Genomic DNA, 19,795 nt, shown 5'->3' with positions numbered 1-19,795 from the left:
ACTGATGTTTATTGGGGCATGAAATATTGAGTGGACACTGGTAGAATACCAGCGGAGTGCACAATCATTCCTTCTGCTTCACAGGCTTGAGGAGAATCATTTGGAGATATTGCTAAAGTGTGGCATCACTTTTCACAGCAACAACTCAAATCCGCAACAGGCATGACACTGTCTCTGGTTGTCAAGGTTACTGTGGCCCTAAAACTTTATGCAATAGAATCCTTCTAATTTGCTGTGAGATTTCTGAGGCTTGTTATATGGGAGGTACACTAACAACACATTTCCAATAAGCAGAGTAACACAGGACAAGAGGGCACTTGCCTTTGCACAGATTGTAGGCTTCCCATTGATCCAAGTCTCTGAATACACACAGGTGCTCTCCATTACCATATTGGCATCTTCCTGAGTGTACAGGGGTTCCACCCCTTCAGCAACCAGCTTGTTTATGACAATAGGCTGTGCAACATGCAAGTCTGTACCTGATGCCCTGGCAACGGACATCATCCATCCATTCAACACTAGACCCCATGCCAACTTTAGTCCAGTCAAGATGCCAATGTCACAGACTAGCCACTGTGAAACAAGGAATGCCCTTCACATATCACCAATACCTCCTGCTACTAAGCAACAGGCATACACAGACTCTACAACAACAATTACGATGCCAACAGAAATATCATCAAGAAGGCAAACAGCATGTCCAAGCAACACGCCCATTGCATGCAGTGCTTAGAGCTGCTTTGCAATACAGGCCTCTGCACTCCTCACAATTTAAACTGTGTACATTTTTTAACAAGAACAGTTAAGAGTTACTGATGTGTAACCCCTGATGTGAGTATTCACCTGTCCTCGTGCTCTTATAAATTGTATCCTGAGCAGCAGCAGCATGGAAATTGGAAGACAGCTGAGCTTCAGGATATTTCAAATGGCTGTGACCTTGAAAAGCTGTGGACGTTTGGGGCTCAGCCAAAGACTGTCACTTCCTTGTCTGGGATGGGCCAGTCTTTTTACTGCATTGCGGTAAGGTCCTGAAAGCTACGTTCCCTGCTACCATACAAACAGGTCCATGGGAGAAGCTGTTCTCACTCGGACAATGAATGCAAATGAGAGGGTGATGTGCAAAGGAAGTGAGGGTGATATGAGAAAAATCTTTTCCACACAGTAAGAGTGGAAAGCACTGCCTGGAAATCTGGTGAAGGTAACTTAAATTGAGCCATTTAGGAGGGCATAGGATGATTATTTGGACAGAAACAGTTTGCAAGAGTATGTGGAAAAGGCAGGAGGTTGGCACTAGGTAGTGATGCTCATTTGAAGAGACAGTATAGATATGATGGATGAAATGACCTCCATCTGCATCATAACAATTCTGTTATACAGAGACTCTGCAAAGTTTATTCACAATTCAATTGGCATCTTGGTAGCTTTCTAATGTCTTCTTGCAGTTTTGGTATCATCTGCAAACTCTAGAACTGAGCTATTTGTTGCACTCAAATCATTTAATGCATCATGAGTCAACAAGGTACATGAAGGTTGCATTTGAACACTCAAGTGTAGCACAGCTAAGAAATGCAAACCACTTCCTACATGTATACATAGACTTTATTATTAATGTCAGCTGTTTCACTATGGAGAGGTGCTAAGCTGAGACTGTTTCCCGAAAGGACTGTTTAAAGGACTCTCATATTATTCACAAAAAAATGCTCTTTGTGGCTGGTTTCACATATGGAGGTGTGGGATTAAATTCATTTCTTTCCTCATATCTCTCTTGCCACAAATAATAGGCTCAATTTTATGGAGCTTACTGCAGTGGACACATTGGGAGGATTGGCAAAGCAATCAGATACTGTTAGTGAAACTGCTCCAATTAACCAGTGGAGGGTTAGGCTGGATGTAGGAATCCTGCCTGCTAGCTCTTGCTGCCAATGATCCCTGAGTCTACTCAGTACTGGCTCTCGGTGTCTCCTGAAGGTCACCCAGCAAAGCCTTTGACCTTGCCTGTGGCCTTGCAGTGTAGGGGAGGTCACAGTGACAGGCAATCAGTATCAGATGAAGGTATGTTGTGACAGGAAAGTGACTGCCTGTCTTACCTCTAGTCTCTGTTACCGTCAGCTCTCTGGTGCCTTCTTCCTGGCAATCCTCAGCCAAGATCACTTAACCTTTGTCTGGGGAATCAATGCCAAATTTCAGACTGAGCCCTGGAGCATAACCAATAGTAGTTATCTCTTAATAAGACCATAAGACCATAAGACATAGGAGTGGAAGTAAGGCCATGGGTGCTCTTGAGGGAAAGGGTTCCACCCCTCGGGATCCTGATTGCATGCAAGGCCTAAAGCTGACCAGTTAAGTGCCTACATTGAAGCACTTGAATCACATCGGGATTCTCCAGGGAACCAACATGGTGTTCCCAGGCTTTTCTAGGCAGAGATAAGGGGTGGGAAAAGCATGGGGGAGGTGGGGGGAATTTTTAGCCAATAGGCCAGGGAGAAAAGTAACTTTTACTAACCAGGCATTTGGCCCTAACAGAGAAAAGAAAAAGAAGTGTTGATCAACCGAAACTCATGAGAAGGTCAAGAGCACTGAGCCATAACACTCTTCATCTGGAACCCATAAGTCATTCACTGAGCATTTTGAGCATTGCCTTATTTACATCTTTATGCACAAGCCAGCTGTACAGTTTGATCATTAGACTCAATTCATTTTTCTTTAATGTGATATTCACCTTCTGAATTACAGAATTGTTTTCGTACTGACTGTAGATATTGGAGGTCAGTCAAGAACTGTTTGCACCAACAGATGTGACAGGCAAGATGTTCAATTTATGATTTTATAAATCTGGATGAACTTATCATTTCCAGTTTTGCTGGCATGGGGTGGAAGTCAAACACTTTTAAATTTTGTCTCTGAATTTGCCACAAACACATTTTACACCAATGTAGTTTCAGATATCCTTCGCCTCTTCTTCTGTGCCCTCAGTTTTTACGCAGGGAAGTAGTTTTGAAGTTTCTACAATAAAGTTTCACTCTACAGAGAGTGTGCTTGCCAAATTGTTCCATATTCTTCACATCCAGCAAAGAGCTAAAGAAGCTGCATTCTTGGCTTTGATAGGAGTTATTTGCAATTGTACAGCTCTAAGAATCATACAAGGTGCTAGATGGACATTTTGTGTTTCCATATACCAGGCATCTAAGTACATGTAGAGTTAAACACATGGCTAAGTCTCAGTTTACCCCTGCTATTCATTGAAATGGATGTGGGGCATCTTAAATTGTTTTGTTTAGTAGCTTGAAGCTTGAACAGCAAGGCACCTCTCTGCTCAGTCACCAGGAATTAAATTTTCATTCTAGGTTTGTTACACCAATGCAGGGATCAAATCCAAGACCAGAACTGCATCGTGTCAGGAATAGTCATCTGGTATGTTTTAAGCTACCCACTGCCTCCCATCACCCTGCCTGATCTGGCAGCTTACAATGGTCTGACCATGAATGATATCAGTAGCCAGCACTGAGGAGTTCTCAGTAACAACCTGACTCAGATCTTACCTCTCCCAGAGGGAAACACCAGGAAACAGACATCATATCTGGAAACGAATGCACTCGTCATTCTGGAGCTTCATTTTGAGACATACAAGACGAGTTGGACCACAATGTATCATGCGCACATTCTACCATTTTTTCTTTCTGAGTGGCTGAGTTTCCAAATTTCACTTCCAGGCTTGATAACTAGACCATTATCACTAACATGACATGGCTAACAGTAGTGGAAAATATTGTCCCAATGAGGCCTATTGTGCTTGAATAGTCAGAAAACCAGTTAATCTACAGGTGAAATACATAGCCCAAAGCATCAATTCTCCTGGTCCTTGGATGCTGCCTGACCTGCTGAGCTCTTCCAGCACCACACTTTTCAACTCTGATCACCAGCATCTGCAGTCCTCACTTTCTCCTAGTCTTAAGTCATACTAAAGTCCATGAGACAATTGCAAAGCCTTTAATCGCTACAGCTTTGGGATGTGTTGAAAACACAGCTTACTGGTTTAGCTGGTAAATCCTCATTGAGAGGCCAGCGCTAACTTATTTGAGAAACGCAACAGATCAGGGTTTGCGCCAGATTAATAGCACTCAGGGGAAAGTCAAAGGCATATTGTCAGAATGTCCACAAAATTCTCCACTTTCAATTAGGGTACAGCAGACAACCTAACATAATGTAATATGCTTAAACAGCATCTAGAGCTATGGTTCCTAGATTCGGGTGTGTTCAACACAGAAAAGTAAACTGTTGCAATTTGCTTCATATTTGAAATGAAGGTTTACATAGACCTAACACACTAGCACTACCAGTCAGAGGGAAAGGATCTCCAAAAGATACAGACAACTTTCAAAGAGCAATTCAAAGCCAAATCAAATTTGCAAATACATTGACTAGAATTCATGCCAATTAGACAGAAGCCTTCAGAATCCATAAGTCACTTCATGAGCAGGTGCAGAGAAAAAGGATCATTCTGTGATTTTCAGATAGACAGCTAGTAAACAGAACTGTTTTGTTGTTGATTGCATCCAGCCTAAGGAAGCTTTCCAGAAAGATTTACTCAACAAACTGCAGACGTATAGTGTTGAAGAGCTCCTGAAGAATGCACATAAGTGCAAAGTGATCTTTGCAGGTTGACAAAGCTTACAGCCCCTGAGTATAAACTTGACATTTGCCAAAATTACTAGAACATCCAAATATAGATATGACCTTCTGCATGCACCAAAGTGTTGACCAGTCTTTTCATTAATTTTGAATGATATATGGCAGAAAATGCCATTGACAGAGGCAGTGCAATAGAGAAGTGCCTAGGGATGGGATGGGAAATAACTACTGACCTCGGTAGTAACACCCATGTCCCATGAAATAATTTTTAAGAAAATGGCACTGCTGCCTGCTAATATACTGTGATGATTCAACCTTCAGAGCAATTAGCTTCTCTGAGGAATCATCACCTTGAAATTCCGCAGGCTACCATTTACACATGAAGGCCATGGAGAAGAGAGATGACGGATATGGACAGTGACAGCTGATGTTGAAATAGTGTTAATAAGCATAATTAAGATGATTATGTTTCACTTGTTCGTGGAAGCAGGTCACCAGGACTGAACCTTATATGTGGTTGATAGAAATTAAATTCTGACTCGAGGCGGCTATGAGGTCCAACATAATCCATTTACGAAGGCCAGGGCTGCAAACACACCACTGACCTCCTCTTCTGATAATATCAGCTCTATTATCTGTGATGGCCGACCCCTGGTCCTCTTTCCCCTTTTGAGTTTGCTTCTCCTGCAAGTGGAGAACAATCTATCCATTAATATGAGATGTGTCTTCACTGACAGATACTGTACATTTAGTGCGGACGAATATCCAGAGAATGCAACACATTGTAAAAGGATTGGGATGAATTGCAGAGATGGTGCAATGGGGAAGTGAGAAACTGCACAGAAAATGAAAACTGGGTGCTCTTCAAACGGAAGTGGTTTTGAATAGTGTTATGATGGGAATGTACTTGAGAAGACACTGTGGTGAGGGACATTTTTGGGAGTGCATATTTATATGTAAGGCCTATGTCAAAAGTTCTGAATTTTTAAATAATATCTAAGTTTTAATTCTATTCTGAATTGAAAAGGGGTTTACTTATTCAAGTTTAATGTCTGATGTAGATTACCTGCTTTTCTTTTACTGAAAATTAAGTGATTTTGGAGAAACAGCTAAGCAAAGCTTTCAAGAGATAAGAGGTGATTATTATTTATTGCCTTAAATTATTTAGTTACTGAACAAATTCTTTTGAGATGACTAGAGGGCATTATGATTGTCCAGCAACCCACAATGGACTTAAAGTTTTGTTCTACAGACTCAGCAGTCAGAGTAAAAAAGACAAGACAGAAGCTGCAAATCTGTTTCATTAAACTTTGTTTCTCAGTGTAAGGTTCTGAAAACATAGTAGAATTTTCAAATATCAGAATTTCAGTCCACCTGGTAAAATTTGAAGGTGCAGTCTGTGAACAATTCCCAATGACACAAATCCAAGATGACTGGATGCAGGACTGGACATTTACCATCAATCTACAGGAGTCAGAAATTCAGATTTCTCTACTGGAAATCCAGTGGATGCGAAAAATAAACACATTTTATCCCATGTTTCCAGATCCTTGATTAATGGGGTATCTTTTACATATTGTCTGATAAAAAGAAACCATTATCTGTGCAGAGACACATTTTTTTTCCGCTCTATAAGTGTATTTATGTGTGGCATTAAGGGAATATAATTCAGATTCTGCATCATAGCTTGATTGCTAACTAGAATTTGCCACTTGCTTAATGAATAAGGTTTGCTCATAATAACCAGATTATTTTGAAATTTTAGTAAATGTTAAGACATTTATAATTATTCATGGAATAGTGGGGCTTGATTATCATCACATTCCTCCTGTCACAGTCATCACAATGGGCAAACAGAGACATTGCATACTGTAGGATGGAGATGATTACCCAACTGCATTTACCTTTTCTGACCTGGTTAATTAATTAAGTCACTGCTTGGATCCAGAGACTGGGTAAAATATTGATACTGACTACCTCAGCTACTTGTAACCAGGCCATCTTTGTCATAGCAGCAGACTTCCTCTTTCTATCACAAGGGAAGATAATCTCCTTCCAGTTCACAATTTTATTGACAATGCCAAGTTGTTAGCTGTCTTTTGTATGTGAGTATGAATACAGATTTATGTATTCATAGCAAACTAAGTGCTTGAAGGAAAGTTTGCTTTTATAATGGTTTAAGTATTTGAAGGGATTGAAGTGTTAGAAATGTGAATATTTTTTCAAATATAGTAAAGTCTGCAACAGACAGAATTATATTTTTATTTCATCTCAATATGGCTGCTGATGTCTCTCCATGGAGGACACTGAGTGAATTGGAAAGGAAGGTTAAGGGAAAACGGTAACGGGTGGAGGTAAATGTGTGCCCATTAGGTGGTGCAATGTTTACACTAATATAAAGGGCAAAGGGGATGAGCAGAAAGTCTTGGCTTGGTATGTGTTGGCATAGAGGCTAAAAAGGGACTTAGGCATGCGTAGAGAGGCACAGGTTGACACAAAGGGCATGATGGGCCATGGAGGTGAGTGGGGGCATGGTGTGGCATAAGTTGGCATAGATGACTTCAGAGGATGGTGTGAGAGGTGAGGGCTAGAATGATTGCATTCCAACTGATTGTGGTCATCTAACCACCCAGCCCCCCCAGCTGGCAGCCCTGTAGCTGCCTCCAAATTCTTTACAGGCCTGACTCCAGTGAACACTCACACCCCTCCCAGAATGAAAATGGAAAACTTTGGTGCACTCCTTTCTCGTTCAGGAGTTTTCCTGAGTTCACGTTCCAAACTTGAGAGCAAAACATGGTCCAAAGTTTCAATGTTGAAACTGGTAATCCTATTGTGCCAAAGGAGTTTGCAAGATTCCTGCCAGCTATTTCCCATCACCTACACTCAGAGTCCTCCTCTGCATTGCTCATGAAGCTCAAAGTAACCCACTTACAATGGGGTTCCAGAAGCACGGTGGCTCAGTGGTTAGCACTGCTGCCTCACAGCACCAGGGTCCCAGATTTGATTCCAGCCTCGGGCGACTCTCTGTGTGGAGCTTGCACATTCTCCCAGTGTCTGCGTGGGTTTCCTTCGGGTGCTCCGGTTTCCTCCCACAGTCCAAAAGATGTGCAGGTCAGGTGAATTGGTCATGCTAAATTGCCCATAGTGTTAGGTGCATTAGTCAGAGGGGAAATGGGTCTGGGTGAGTTACTCTTTGGAGGGTCGGTATGGACTGGTTGGGCTGAAGGGCCTGTTTCCACACTGTAGGGAATCTAATCTAATATATTCTGAAAGAAAGAGCAGTTTGCGTAACAGTTCTCAATAATCTGCACAATTAGAGACTTCAAGCAGAGCTGGGTAATATTCCTGGCCTTTTGATAAGGACCAGTTTCCATTGTTTGTAATCTCACATTCATACAAATCAGTCATAATTTTGCCAAAAACATTTTTATGTTACAGGAATCTCCATAGCATGACTAAGCCTTCAAAACTGTACAACACTGATATATTTACTACTGGACTTAATTTCATGTATTGCACTATTTGTACTGGCAGTAAAATAAAATATGTATTTGTCATTGGTGTTCCCAGCCAGTTACAAAATTGTCCTCAATTAACTTTTGCATCATCTAAATCAAAATTATGTGAACTAATAAAATAAAAATAAATAAAAGTGACTGATTTGTGGAATATGATCTATTTTAGCAGATGTAAACGACTACAAAACACTTGGTAATCTCTCATACAGTTCATTGTGTCATCAACATATGGAATATATTTCCATGCAGAATAGAGGAGGCAAACTGGTAAATTATATCAAAAAACAACAGAAAGGTACAATGGGGTAGTAATAAGATCTCTCTGGAAGAATTAAGATATATTGAATGGTCATCCCGGTCCATTATTTTTGTGTAATTTAAAACCTTGTGCAATCAAATGCAATTTTATATAACTTAGGCGTGCACATAACTTTACAAGTTGTGATCTTAACTTTGAGCTGCTAGCAAGCAAATGACAGGAAACACATTCCAGTCTCATTAATTGACACTCATTTTAATTTCTGGCAAATGAACTAGAAGCTTGATGTTCACTGTTTATACTGTATTCTGATGAAGGGCCTTCTGTAGACAGACAGCAATCTACTCACTAGTCTCGCCCATTCACTGCAAATAAAGCAGAGGCTCGAATAAAGCCATATCCCCAACATATCTTGCCACCAGGAGAAAAGAGTCATCTAGACTCCAAACTCTCTCTCTATGGGCGCTGCTTGACCCACTGTGACCTCAAGCATTTGTTGTTTTCAGTCAGGTTTTGCCATCACTTGTTTTAATGATTTCAGATCTAATGTGCGGAACTTCCATGATTTTGCTGTCCCTCATCTTCTCCTTGGTACAGCTGTTATTTTAGCTGAGTTATTGACAGATTATTCAGTTCTCTTCTGCCAATAATTTATTTAATACTTCCTACTATTGTCTGATGTGAAAACCAGTTCAGACAAACGTCTTAGTTTTCATTTCAACAGGTTGATTAATTCCCCTAATGCTCCCTCTCTGTTAATTTGTTTCCCTCCTCCTCATCTTCATTTTAATCCAATTAGAATATTTATTCACATTTCAGGTTTTAGCTCCAAGCAAGGACTGAGTGTGAAATATGAAACCAGTTCTCTCCAAGAATGCTGAGTGTCCTTGCTGTGCGTGTGTGTTTCGAGCATTCCCAGTGTTCAGCTATGCAAAGGTTTTCTCTTTCAATTACTGTGGTATTGTCTGTATACAACCTCACAACGTAGTCATCAGAGAGTTGCATAAAACATTAAGACTGTCAGTTAGGTGCGGCTGAACTATCAGCCAAATGGATTTGGAGCTTCAGGACTTCAAATGATCCCAACGGCGACCATAGCACAGCCAGTTCAGTGACAGGGCTTACCTAGACATGGGAACTACAGTCTGATATTGCCACAGGAATGAGGACCCTGAAAACAGCAGCAGCTGTAATTTTAGGACACATTGGATAGAATTTAGAGGGCTCTGTGGAGGCAATTATAGAGTCAGGCAGTAGCAGGGGATGCCAGGACATGAAGAATAAAAAGCACTTCTTACATTGAAACTGTAACAGTGACATGTCAGGAAGTGGTGGGCGGATAATTCAGGCAAATATTTGTCCAAATAGCAGGACTACTCAAAGGGACAGCCATTTTATGCAGGCATATGGGACTTCTTGCTTTGTTTGTAATTCACTTATGTGCAGGAGGGATAGCAAGAGTGAGATGTCAGAGCACCACATGATGAATATGAAGCTTTAACTCCAAAAGGAACAAACTCTCATATCTTCAGGCCAATAATGTGTATATCCTTGAAATGGATGCATCTCATGGACTGATAAATCTGCGAGATAGTAATGGGTGGAAGGAACGAGCAGCATATTTCCACCAGCTTTATTGTGCCTCCATCTTATGCTGCTATCTCCTGCTCCATTCACACCAGCAGCACATGGCTTTTACAAGAGGGGCTGCTGATTGCTCTTTGTTATGGGAGCAGTGACTGCCCCTCCAGCCTTTGCAGCCTGCTGCTTGTCCCTAATTGGATGAGGAACAGGGAGATGGCCTGCCAATTGCCAACTTCCCCAATCAAACTAAGTTGTCAGGCACACTACTGAAAAGCAAGGGGTCAGGATGTAACCCTTTGGAAAGCTTCCAGCTGGGAGTTCAGTCTTCTTCATTTTTTTCAGTGGCATTTGGAGTTGGAGGAGCAACAGCGAGGACCAGTGGCCCAGTGGGAAGGTAAGGTTTAAATATAAAAACTTACCTCGGGAATTTCAGGTATATATTTGGGCAGCGGCTTCTCCTACCCACCCTCCTCCTCTAACCGAAAAGAAAGGATTCTCATGTATTGCTAAGACCAGATCCAAAAACGGAAGTTCTAAATTAGAGAAAGGGCAATTTTGACGGTATTAGGCAAGAACTTTCAAAAGCTGATCAGGGACAGATGTTCGCAGGTAAAGGGACGGCTGGAAAATGGGAAGCCTTCAGAAATGAGATAACAAGAATCCAGAGAAAGTATATTTCTGTCAGGGTGAAAGGAATGGCTGGATGACTAAAGAAATTGAGGGTTTGGTTAAGAAAAAGAAGGAAGCATATGTAAGGTATAGACAGAATAGATCGAGGGAATCCTTAGAAGAGTAGAAATGCAGTAGGAGTATACTTAAGAGGGAAATCAGGAGGGCAAAAAGGGGACGTGAGATAGCTTTGACAATTAGAATTAAGGAGAATCCAAAGGGTTTTTACAAATACATTAAGGACTAAAAGGATAACTAGGGAGAGAATAGGGTCCTCAAAGATCAGCAAGGCGGCCTTTGTGTGGAACTGCAGAAAATGGGGGAGATACCAAATGAGCATTTTGCATCAGTATTTACTGTGGAAAAGGATGTGGAAGATATAGACTGTAGGGAAATAGATGGTGACATCTTGCAAAATGTCCACATTACACAAGAGGAAGTGCTGGATGTCTTGAAACGCATAAAGGTGGATAAATCTCCAGGATCTGATCAGGTGTACCCAAGAACTCTGTGGGAAGCTAGAGAAGTGATTGCTGGGCATCTTGCTGAGATATTTGTATCATCGTTAGTCACAGTTTAGGCGCCGGAAGACTGGCTAATGTGGTGCCACTGTTTAAGAAGGTAGGTAAGGATACGCCAGGGAACTATAGACCAGTGAGTCTGACGTCGGTCGTGGGCAAGTTGTTGGAGGGAATCATGAGGGACAGGATGTACGTGTATTTGGAAAGGAAGAAGAAGGGCTCATGCCCGAAACGTCAATTCTCCTGCTCCTTGGATGCTGCCTGACCTGCTGCGCTTTTCCAGCAACACATTTTCAGCATGTATTTGGAAAGGCAAGGACTGATTAGGGATAGTCAACATGGCTTTGTGCATGGGAAATCATGTCTCACAAATTTGATTGAGTTTTTTGAAGAAGTAACAAAGAGGATTGATGAGGGCAGAGCGGTAAATGTAATCTATATGGACTTCAGTGAAGTGTTCAACAAGGTTCCCCATGGGAGACTGATTAGCAAGGTTAGATCTCACGGAATACAGGGAGAACCAGCCATATGAATACAGAACAGACTCAAAAGATAGAAGACAGAGGGTGGTGGTGGAGGGTTGTTTTTCAGGCTGGAGGCCTGTGACCAGTGGAGTGACACAAGGTTCGGTGCTGGGTCCTTATATAAATGATTTGGATGTGAGCATAAGAGGTACAGTTAGTGAAGTTTGCAGATGACACCAAAATTGGAGGTGCAGTGGACAGTGAAGGAGGTTACCTCAGATTACAATGGGATCTTGACCAGAAGTGCCAATGGGCTGAGAAGTGGCAGATGGAGTTTAATTCAGATAAATGTGAGGTGCTGCATTTTGGGAAAGCAGGACTTATACACTTAATGGTAAGGTCCAAGGGAGTGTTGCTGAACAAAGAGACCTAGGAGAGCAAGTTCATAGTTCCTTGAAAGTGGGGTCACAGGTAGATAGGATAGTGAAGAAGGTGTTTGGTATGTTTTCTTTTCTTGGTCAGAGTATTGAGTACAGGAGTTGGAGGTCATGTTGCGGCTGTACAGGACATTGGTTAGGCCACTGTTGGAATATTGTGTGCAGTTCTGGTCTCCTTCTTATTGGAAAGGTGTTGTGAAACCTGAAAGGGTTCAGAAAAGATTTACAAGGATGTTGCCAGCATTGGAGGATTTGAGGTACAGGGAAAGGCTGAACAGGCTGGGGCTGTTTTCCCTGTAGTATCGAAGGTTGAGGGGTAACCTTATAGAGGTTTACAAAATAATGAGGGGTATGGATAGGATAAATAGACAAAGTCTTTTCCCTTGGGTCGGGGAGTCCAGAACTAGAGGGCATAGGTTTAGGGTGAGAGGGGAAAGATATAAAAGAGACCTAAGGGGCAACTTTTTCACACAGAGGGTGGTACCTGTATGGAATGAGCTGCCAAAGGAAGTGGTGGAGGCTGGCACAATTGCAACATTTAAAAGGCATTTGGATGGGTATATGAATAGGAAGGGTTTGGAGGGATATGGGCTAGGTGCTGGCAGGTGGGACTAGATTGGGTTGGGATATCTGGTCAGCATGGATAAGTTGGACTGAAAGATCTGTTTCCATGCTGTACATCTCTATGACTCAAAGTAATTCAAATTTGGTTAGTGATCAGGAACAACAGGATGTGACTGTAAGTGAGGCAGGTAGGGGGATTCTGAGATCAGGAGTGGAGGAGTCTCAGCCCTTGACCTTGTCCAACAGGTATGAGATTTTTGCTCCCTGTATGGATGAGGAAAAGGGCTGTGGACAGGATGAGCCAGCTGACCACGGCACCATGGTGCAGAAGGCCATTTAAGAGGGGGAAGCTGTTATAGGGGATTGTATAATTAGGGGGACAGACAGTATCCTTTGTGAGCTGGATCGAGAGTCCCACATGGTGTGTTGCCTGCCCAGTACCAGGGTGCAGGACATCTCCGACCGCTTGAAAGGATATTAGACTGGGAGAGAGAGGATTCAGTTGTTGTAGTCCACACTGGCACAAACAATATAGGCAAGGCTAGGAAGAAGGACCTGTTTTGGGGAGTATCAAGCACTAGGAAGGAAATTGAAGAACAGTCCTTGAGGGTCATAATCTCTGGATTACTACCTGAGCCATGTGCTAATTGGCATCGGGATAAGAAAATTAGTGAAGTAAACACGTGGCTATGAGATTGGTTTGGGAAAGACGGATTCCATTTCATGGGATATTGTCATCAGTTTGGGAACTGGGGCGATCTGTACTGATGGGACAGTCTCCACTTGAACCAATGAGGAACCAGTGTTCTGGTGAAAAGGATAAATAGGGTGGTCACTAGAACTTTAAACTTGTGAGTCGGGGGGAAGGGAAAGGGAAAGGGAAAGTAACAGGGAGTATGGTGTCAAGTAGAAAGATAAGCAGCAGGTTAGCATGTGTGCAGGGTTTAAGTCCAAGGCAGACTAGGAATGAAGCAAAAAGGAAGGATAACTTTGGACACACTAATAGAAGTGATGGAAATCATGAGGATAAGAAAATTAGCATTAAGGTGCTTTATCTGAATGCTCGAAGCATTTGTAATAGAGTAGATGAATTAATGACATGAATCATCGTGAATCATGATGATGTCTTAGGCATCACAGAGATGTGGTTGCAGGGGGGCCAGGACTGGCAGTTAAACATCCAAGGCTTTACAACATATCGAAAAGACAGGGAGATGGGCAGAGGGGGCAGGGTTGCCTTGTTAGTTAAGAATGAAATTAAATCTATGGCACTGTATGACATAGGGTCAGATGATGTGGAGTCTGTGTGGGTGGAGTTGAGGAACCACAAAGACAAAAAACCATAATGGGAGTTATGTACAGACCACCCAGTAGTGGTCAGGACCAGGGGCGCGAGATGTACCAGGAAATAGATAGGGCATGTCAGAAAGGCAAGATCACGGTGATCATGGGGGACTTCAACATGCAGGTGGACTGGGTGAATAATGTTGCCGGTGGATCCAAAGAAAGGGAATTCATGGAATGCCTACAGGATGGCTTTTTGGAACAGCTTGTGATGGAGCCCACAAGGGAGCAGGCTATTCTGGACTTAGTACTATGTAATGAACCAGACTTTATAAAGGATCTTAAAGTCATGGAATACTTCGGAGGCAGTGATCATAATATAGCAGTGTTCAATCTGCAGTTTGATAGAGAGAAGGCAAAATCAGATGTAATGGTCTTACAGTTTAATAAAGGTAATTACAGGGGCATGAGAGAGGAACTGACGAAAATTGACTGGAAGCAGAGCCTAGCGGGGAAGACAGTAGAGTAACAATGGCAGGGGTTTCTGGGTGTAATTGAGGACACAGTACAGACGTTCATTCCAAAAAAAAATTATCTAGGGGAAGGTGCATGGGGTATAAGACAGCCATGGCTGACAAAGGAAATCAGAAAATGTATCAAAGAAAAAGAGAGAGCCTATAAAGTGGCCAAGAGCACTGGGAAATCAGATGAATAGGAAGACTACAGAAACAAACAGAGGATAACAAAGAGAGAAATAAGGAAGGAGAGGATCAAATATGAAGGTAGGCTAGCCAGTAATAATAGAAATGATAGTAAAAGTTTATTTCAATACAAAAGAGAGGCAAAAGTAGAAATTGGGCATTCCAAATTAAGGAGGAAGGCTAGTAATGAGAGATAAGGAAATAATTGAAGAACTTAATAAATGCTTTGTGTCAGTCTTCACAGTGGACGACATGAGTAACATCCCAACAATTTAGGAGAGTCAAGGGGCAGAGTTGAGTGTGGTAGCCATTACAAAAGAGAAAGTGCTCAAAAAGCTAAAAGGTCTAAACATTGACAAATCTCCTGGCCTAGATGGGCTACATCCTGAGGGAAGTGGCTGAAGAAATAGCGGAGGCATTGGTTGCAATCTTTCAAAAATCACTGGAGTCAGGGAAAGTCCCAGATGATTGGAAACTCACTGTTGTAACCCCCTTGTTCACAAAAAGATCGAGACAAAAGATGGAAAATTACAGGCCAATTAACCTAACCTGGGTTGTAGGTAAAATTCTAGAGTCCATCGTTAAGGATGAGATTTCTTAATAATTGGAAGTGCAGGGTTGGATTAGAACAAGTCAGCATGGATTTAGTAAGTGGAGGTCGTGCCTGACAAACCTGTTAGAATTCTTTGAAGAAGTAACAAGAAGGTTAGACCAGAGAAACCTTGTGGATGTTATCTACCTAGAATTCAAAAAGGAGTTTGATAAGGTTCCTCACGGGAGGCTGCTGAGTAAGTTGAGGGCCCATGGTGTTTGAGGTGAGCTACTGGCATGGATTGAGGATCGGTTATCTGACAGAAGGTAGAGAGTTGGGATAAAAGGATCTTTTTCAGAATGGCAGATAGTGACAAGTGGTGTCCCGCAGGGTTCAGTGTTGGGGCTGCAGCTGTTCACTTTATATATTTATGATCTGGATGAAGGGACTGGGGGCATTCTGGCGAAGTTTGCCGATGGTACGACGTTAGGTGGACAGGCAGGTAGTACTGAGGAGGTGGGGAGGCTGCAGAAAGATTTAGATGGTTTAGGAGAGTGGTCCAGGAAATGGCTGATGAAATTCAATGTGAGCAAATGTGAGGTGTTGCACTTTGGAAAAAAGAATACAGGCATGGACTATTTTCTAAACGGAGAGAAAATTCATAAAGCCAATATACAAAGGGAACTTGGAGTATTAGACTAGGATTCTGTAAAGGTTGACATGCAGGTTGAGTCCGTGATTAAGAAAGCAAATGTATGGTGTCACTTATCTCAAGAGGGTTGGAGTGTAAAGGCAACAATGCACTATTGAGACTTTATAAAGCTCTGGTTAAGCCCCATTTGGAATACTGTGTCCAATTTTGGGCCCCACACCTCAGGAAGGACATACTGGCACTGGAGCGTGTCCAGTGGAGATTCACATGGATGATCCCTGGAATGGTCGGCCTAACATATGATGAACGGCTGAGAACCCTGGGATTGTATTCATTAGAGTTTAGAAGGTTGAGGGGAGATCTAATAGAAACTGGCAAGATAATGCATGGTTTAGAAAGGGAGAAAGGGTGGATGCTGGGAATTTGTTTCCAACAGGCAGGGATACTAGCACCCTTGGGCATCGCCTCAGAATTAGAGGGGGGTCAATTTAAAATGGAAATGAGGAGACATTTCTTCAGACAGAGAGTGGTGGGCCTGTGGAATTCATTGCCACAGAGCACAGTGGAGGCCAGGACATTAAATGTCTTCAAGACAGAGATTGATACGTTCTTAATCTTGCAAGGAATTAAGGGATACAGAAAGAGTGTGGGTAAGTGGCATTGAGATACCCATCAGCCATGATTGAATAGTGGAGTGGACTTCATGGGCTGAATGGCCTTACTTCCACTCCTATGTCTTATAGTCACTAGCCATGCCGGAGTGGTAGGTGAAGGTGAGGACTGCAGATGCTGTAGATTAGAGTCGAGAGTGTGGCACTAGAAAAGCACAGCAGGTCAGGCAGCATCCAAGGAGCAGGAGAATGGACTTTCGGGCAAAGGCCCTTCATCGGGAATGCCGGACTGGTAGGTCACTGAACTCCAAATCAAAAACCTGCAGGTTTCTGCCTCGATCCACAAACATGAGCAAGGTGTGCTGCTGTGTGAGAGGTGTTGTATTTCAGGTGTGCTGTTAAAGAGAGGATCTGTCTGTGCTCTCAAAGTGTTAAAGATGCCACACTTCCCGAGCAAAGAAGAGCACTGGAATTATCCCTAATGTCTTGATTAGGATCTATCACTAAATCAACATTACAAAAACAAATGATCTTGTCCTCTCATTGCAGTTTGTGAGAGCTTACTGTGTACTATTTATCTGCCATGGTATCTACATTACAATAGTGACTGCAATATAAAGCAAGTAATAGTTATAAAACATCTTGAAACACGCTGAAGTTGTGAAGGGTACTATATAAATGATGGCGGGGTAGGCAGCACTTGGCCTTCTGAACCCTGAGCTTATCCACTCCTTTCTTTATACACCTTTCTTTTTCTTTTTACCTTTTCTCATGCTTTTCTTTGACCTTTTCGCTTTCTGTGATGGGCTCAGTCACAGTGGTGGCAATGGTGTCAGTGGGGCTGCTGAATGTCCAAAGGGGCGGCAGGTCTCAGGGCTGGCCAACTGCCTTGTGTGGGTGACTTCGGCTTGGGTATGGAGATTAGCCCCAGGCCGATGACCAGCTCTGGCTCAGGCCTGGCAGTCTCGGGGTTGGGATGGAGGAGATCGGAGTTGGGTCAATGGTTCAGTCAGGGCACGGAGGTCGCAGGAGTGCTGGTGGAGGCGATGATCATACTCGAGCCCACTCTAAAGACCCCAGAGCCCGAAACAAGAAGGAAATATGAAGATGAACTCTATTGCTGCATTTTCTGGCTTTATATTCTGTGTTTCAAGATGGCGCTGAGGTGTGGTGACACAAAACATCATTTTTCACTGTACTTGTAATACACGTGTCAATAAATAAATAAATCTAATGAATACAAGCCTTATTTTCTACATATCATGAATAGACACATAAACTGTGAGCTAAAGTAAGCAGCACGATGGACAATTTCCTGGCTGAGTAAGAGGGCTGGACCATTTCTCACATGTAAATAAGAAAACACTATACCTGTCAGACACATCTGGCAATTTCAATGTTGCCTTTTGCCAGCTTCCCAAGCCAGTAATATTTGCAAATTCCCACAGTGTCCTGACATATTCCTGATCCGTCTTGTTTTCCACAACCAAGAAAGAAAGATTTCCCATTAGTGTTCCGTACAAACATAGCGACATGCGAACCTGCATATAAAAAAGATACACATACAATCAGAGTCTGTGTTTAAATTCATACAATAAACAAGCTATACTGCCATGTTTCATTGGCAAACTGAGGGTGGAGGAAATTACAAAACGAGGCACCATTGAAACCAAAGCTAAATTATCCTCTTGTGTCTTAATCGTGGTGTGCACAAACACAAGTGGAGGTACAATGTTGCACTGAGGCAGGGAAACAAATAGAAGCAGAAGGAGAAGGAAAGTGCTGATTTGATGGTGAAGCTTCTCTTATTACAGTCATTTAAGAAAATGCATAATTTGAGGCATGCTTTCCTTTCTCAATCTCTTAACAGGAGATCCTCCTCCAGAGCTACAGATCTATCTAGTTTTCTAGTCCTTCATGCTTGAAGTGACAACAATTTACTAACATAAGGGATTGAAACAGAGATCAAATGAAATGTATCTCTCATAAGCTGTCTTATGTTCAGCCCCTTTCAGGAAAACAGAAGTAACTTTACAATACCTATGACAAGAGTGACTACACTTCCAAATGATTTGAAGTGCTTTGAGCTACTGTGAGGATTTAAAAAGCTATACAAAAAGGGAAATGATTTCTTTATTTGGTTAATCTAATGTTAAGTGTCCATCATAGACCTAAACCTTATCCCTTATAGCATAGCAACACCCCACTACTGGAATCACAAAGGGACAGAAGTATCAGCAATCTGCTTCTCTACAAGGCCTGAGCCAGTTGAACCATAGATGAGAAAGTCAAGCTGAAGTGTAATATTGCCAAGTTGTAAAACTATGTACAATTTGCAGACTTAATCAATAAGAATCATTAAGAAATGGTACACTTTATATTACATTTCCCCAAGTGACTCAATTGAATACTGTTCTCCTTTTCCCATGTATTCATTATATCAATTGTCTAATTACCTTTCACGAGCTAATATTAACCAACTAACCATTTGCATATAAATTCCAGTTGTGACCAGTTCAATACCACATTATTGGAGTATCATTGAACAATAGTTTATTAATGTCAGTTAGTCTCCATTTGCTGCTCTTTTCCTGAACACTATAACATTGGTGTGTGCTTGAGACATACTTTCAGTATTGCAGAGTTGATAGCATCATTCAATATTTTACGTTCTCTAATACAATACCCCGATAATGCCCTGTTAAGGTAGCATCACATCATAAGGTCGATTTTCTATTCAGTTGCACTGACAAAGTAGGGGCACAGCTAATGAAGGGAGCAGAATCCTGGAAGATTTTCAGACTCCCATCTGACCAAACTTGTCAAATAGGTGAGACATCAGAAAACCTTGACAAGTAAAACAGATAATAGTGTATCAATCAGATGTAGCTCCCTGCTTGCTCTGAATGACGCCCATCTGGGGTCTACGATCTATGGGTGCATATTGGTCACTGTGACTACCTACCGAAAGAGGTATAGATGGAAGGAGGAGGAGCAGAACAGATAGCAAACCCAGCAGCATTAGATCACTCTGAGAGATGAGTGGCCTGGTTAGTATTCCTCGGTTATGCACCCAGAAACTATCAACGCAGTGCCTAATCCCATCTGTATAAGGTCATACTGGTTAACTTTGTTCTCCAAAGGCGAGGTCAGTGCTGCAGTTTGGGCAATTGGATTGGGAAAAATATGAAGGCTCCCCTAGATACATAGTGCTATTGCTTGCATGTGCTTGACCTGAGAGGGCCATACCTCAATGCTGTGGAATTCATCAACAGAATCCGATTCCATTCCATAACTTTTCAGGTGATTACCGCTTACCACTTCTTGGAGATGTGTGCCCACAACCCTGGCATTTGCTACTATCTGTACA

General features: G+C 42.2%; 1 protein-coding gene across 1 annotated transcript in view; it reads right to left on the bottom strand.

Annotated features, from left to right (window-relative positions):
* Positions 1–19,795, bottom strand: part of LOC140482871 (ALK tyrosine kinase receptor-like) — a 1,059,465-nt gene that overhangs the window by 334,639 nt on the left and 705,031 nt on the right. Inside the window, exon 9 of the mRNA XM_072580591.1 lies at positions 17,797–17,966. Within this exon, the coding sequence (XP_072436692.1) occupies positions 17,797–17,966 (170 nt within the window). The remainder of the gene's footprint in view (positions 1–17,796; positions 17,967–19,795) is intronic.

Source organism: Chiloscyllium punctatum, chromosome 11, assembly GCF_047496795.1.
Source record: "Chiloscyllium punctatum isolate Juve2018m chromosome 11, sChiPun1.3, whole genome shotgun sequence".
Classification (NCBI taxonomy): domain Eukaryota; kingdom Metazoa; phylum Chordata; class Chondrichthyes; order Orectolobiformes; family Hemiscylliidae; genus Chiloscyllium; species Chiloscyllium punctatum.
The sequence above is the reverse complement of the archived record's forward strand: the minus strand, read 5'-3'. Positions and strand labels throughout refer to the sequence as shown.